General features: G+C 39.8%; 1 protein-coding gene across 1 annotated transcript; it reads right to left on the reverse strand.

The window, feature by feature from the left end:
• Positions 1–753: 753 nt before the first annotated feature.
• Positions 754–2,111, reverse strand: LOC131597735 (uncharacterized). The gene is made up of 2 exons (XM_058870411.1): positions 1,786–2,111; positions 754–1,693 (listed from the first exon to the last, which is right to left on the reverse strand). Exons 1-2 carry the CDS (start codon positions 2,109–2,111, stop codon positions 754–756), a joined length of 1,266 nt encoding a protein of 421 aa, XP_058726394.1.
• Positions 2,112–3,462: the final 1,351 nt, after the last annotated feature.

Genomic DNA, 3,462 nt, shown 5'->3' on the forward strand with positions numbered 1-3,462 from the left:
GCATTTCTCCCAATTTAGAATTAGGTTGGTCTCAATACATCTTCCTAGTGCCTCGTCCAAATTAGCTAGACAGATGTCAAATGATTTTCCAAACACCGAAAAGTCGTGCATGAATACTTCAATGCTTTTCTCAATGAGGTTAGAGAAGATTGCTTGCATACACCGTTGAAAGGTGGCTGGGGCATTACATAATCCAAATGGCATTCTTCTATATGTGAAAATTCCAAAAGGACATGTAAAAGATGTCTTCTCATGGTCTTCAGGGTTGACCATAATCTGGTTGTATCCGGAGTATCCCTCGAGGAAATATTAATAGTTTTGTCCGGATAATCTTTCAAGCATCTGATCCATGAAGGGCAAAGGGAAGTGATCTTTTCTCGTGGCTTTATTGAGTCTTCGGTAGTCGATGCACATTCTCCACCCCGTGACAGTTCTTGTTGGTATTAGTTCATTCTTCTCATTGCTGATAACTGTCATTCCTCATTTCTTCGGCACTACTTGTACTGGACTTACCCATGCGCTATCTGAAATTGGGGAAATCATTCCTGCTTCCAAAAGTTTAACTACTTCTTTTTTTACTACTTCCTTCATAGTTGGATTTAATCTTCTTTGTGGTTGAGCTACCGGTTTGAATTCTTCTTCCAACATGATTTTGTGCATATAATATGCTGGACTTATACCTTTTAAATCGGCCAAGACCCATCCGATTGCAGCTTTATTCTTTTGTAGGATGAGAAGTAGTATTTCTTGTTCTTATGTTGTAAGCTTTGAACTAATTACTACTGGTTTCTTTTCTTCCTTATCTAAAAAGATATATTTTAAATGGGGCGGGAGTAGCTTTAGTTCCATCTTTGTTTCCTTCACTTCTTTTGGTGGTTCTAATGTTTCCACTTTCCCATCATTATCATTCATGTTTCCTCCCTTCTCTAGTTCTTTCAAAAATCCTTCGATTTCTTTTTCCTCCTCTTGAGTCAGCACATTAAATGAATCAACAAGGGATCTCTCTAACGAATTAGAGAGATGGATCTCACTTGCCACTTCCATTGCTACCTCTTCAGTGACATCTAGGCGGAAACAATCGCTTTTATCCTTTGGTTGTTTCATGGCATCGAAGAGATTAAAACATACCTCCTCGTCTTGGACTCTTAGTTTCATGATACCATCATCAATATCGATCATCATTCGGGCTGTTTTCATGAATGGCCTTCCTAGAAAAATTGGTGACTCTTTATCTTCTTCCATATCAATCACAACAAAGTCTACTGGAAACAAGAATTTATCTACCTTTACAAGCATATCTTGTGCAATGCCGTAGGGAAGAGTGGTGGACTTATCTGCGAGTTGTAAGGTCATTTTGGTTGACTTCATCTCAATATTTACCAATCGCTTCACTATTGATAGAGGAATCAAATTGATGCTTGACCCTAGATCTATCAACCCATTCCCAATGTGCTGATTACCAATTGTAACAGGTAGTGTAACTCGTCCAGGATCTCGTGCTTTTTGAGGGAGATGGGATACTATAGCGCTACACTGGGCGTCAAGAACAACAACCTCTTCGTCTTCCGGTCTCTTCTTCTTTGTCAAGATATTCTTCATGAAATTTGCATACTTTGGTATTTGGGCTATGGCTTCGGAGAATGGAATGTTGATTTGTAATTGCTTGAAAATTTCCATAACCCTTGCATACTGCCTAGCATTATATTTCTTTGATGGTGCATGTGGATATGGGAGGTGTTGGCTGGGGATCACATTCTTGGTCGTTTTCTCACTGGCGCGCCTTGCCTATTTATCGCAACCTTGTTCTTTTCCTCTTCTTTGCTCATATCGCTAATAACAATTTCATTTTCCTCATCTTCCGCAGCATGATTATCCTCTTCTTTCTCAGTACCATTGGCTTCAATTTCCTCCTCACCCCCTTTCTGACCAGTTCTAGTGACCACTGATTTGCAATGTTCTTTCGGATTCTCTTGAGTGTTGACAAAGAATGTCACATTCGACTGATTAGTTGTAATTTGTTTTGCAAGTTGCCCCACTTGAGTTTCCAGATATTTGATTGCCGCATCTTGGTTTTTCTGGTTTGTCATTGACATTTGCATGAATTGCGTCATAGTTTCTTCCAACTTAGACGGTCCTCCTTGTTGTTGTGGTGGCGGTTGAGTGTACGACTAAAATGTTTGTTGTTGGTACCCTTGATTGTTAGGTCTCTGTTGATAACCTTGATTGTTATTCCTTGGAGGATAATTCTGTTGATACGGCGGAAGATTTGGGTACTAATTTTGCCTTTGTCCTTGGTTGTTGTTCATGTAGTTCACTTCTTCGGCCAAGACTGGTGGGCAAAATCCGGTTTGATGATCTCCTTTGCATAATTCACACTTAGCAACTTGGTAGGAATTTGAGACTCCATTCAGCTCTTTGATTTGTTGTGGAAGTTTGGACATTTGTTGTGTCAAAAGCTCCACTTGTGAAGTTAGCAATTTATTCTGAGCCAGCAGAGCATCACTATTAGTCAGTTCTAACAATCTTGGTTTCTTATCTCTGACAATTCGATCATGATTGCCATGTCGGTCATTTAGAGCCATCCTCTCAATTATCTGAGTTGCTTCTACAGTTGTTTTGGACATTAGTGAGCCACCGGTTGTGGCGTCCAAGACTGTCTTATTTGTAGGAGTAAGACCGTTGTGGAACATATGAATTTGATCAACTTCTGCAAATCTGTGTCCCTTGCATTTCCTCAGTATAGCTTTATATCTTTCCCAAGCTTCATTGAATGATTCATTACTACCTTGAGAAAATACAGCAATTGATGTTTTAGCGTCAAAGAACCGGTTTTGAGAGTAAAATCGTTCCAAGAATTTTTCTTCTAGAGTATTCCAATCACTCATAACTGTTTCAGGTTGATCTAGATACCAATATGTAGCCTTTAATAGCAAAGAATGTGGGAACAACCTTTTGAATAAAGTTTCTATATCTGCTTAGGCTACACCTGTAGTTCCTGCTAACTCATAGAATCTAGTCAGATGAGTGTATGGGTCTTCATGGTCCAATCCGGAAAAAGGACTTGCACTGATGAGCTGTAGAATACCGGTCTTTAATTCAGATGTCCGCCCGTTAGCGGCAGTCCTTGCGAACCGTGGATTGAGACGAGGACTATTTGCTCATGGGGTTGTGGCGGCCATGTTTACAATAGTGTGTTGTATGATGGCTTCTTGCTCTTCTTCAAATAGTTCATGAAAGTAAAGTCCGTCAGATGACTCGTCAATTGTTTCTAACGATTGTAACGAATTCGCAGTTGCGTTGTCTCTTGCCTTTGCTATGTTTGCTCTCCTTCGTGTTTTGCTATTCAATCTCCTAGCGGTTCTTTCACTCTCGAGATCAAAAAGAAGTTGATCGCTGGAAACTTTGCTGCGCATACACTAATTCTACAAAAACTAACAAACACGTGAAACAACCAAATTAATG

The sequence above is a fragment of the Vicia villosa genome, linkage group LG4 (genome assembly GCF_029867415.1).
Source record: "Vicia villosa cultivar HV-30 ecotype Madison, WI linkage group LG4, Vvil1.0, whole genome shotgun sequence".
In the NCBI taxonomy this organism is placed as follows: Eukaryota; Viridiplantae; Streptophyta; class Magnoliopsida; order Fabales; family Fabaceae; genus Vicia; species Vicia villosa.

Excerpts from the sequence above, each read along its gene's own strand:
- LOC131597735 (XM_058870411.1), bottom strand. The coding sequence starts at position 2,111 with ATGACGCAATTCATGCAAATGTCAATGACAAACCAGAAAAACCAAGAT. Across the intron at positions 1,694-1,785 it reads AACAAGGTTGCGATAAATAG|GCAGTATGCAAGGGTTATGG; the intron begins GCAAGGCGCGCC and ends ATATAATGCTAG.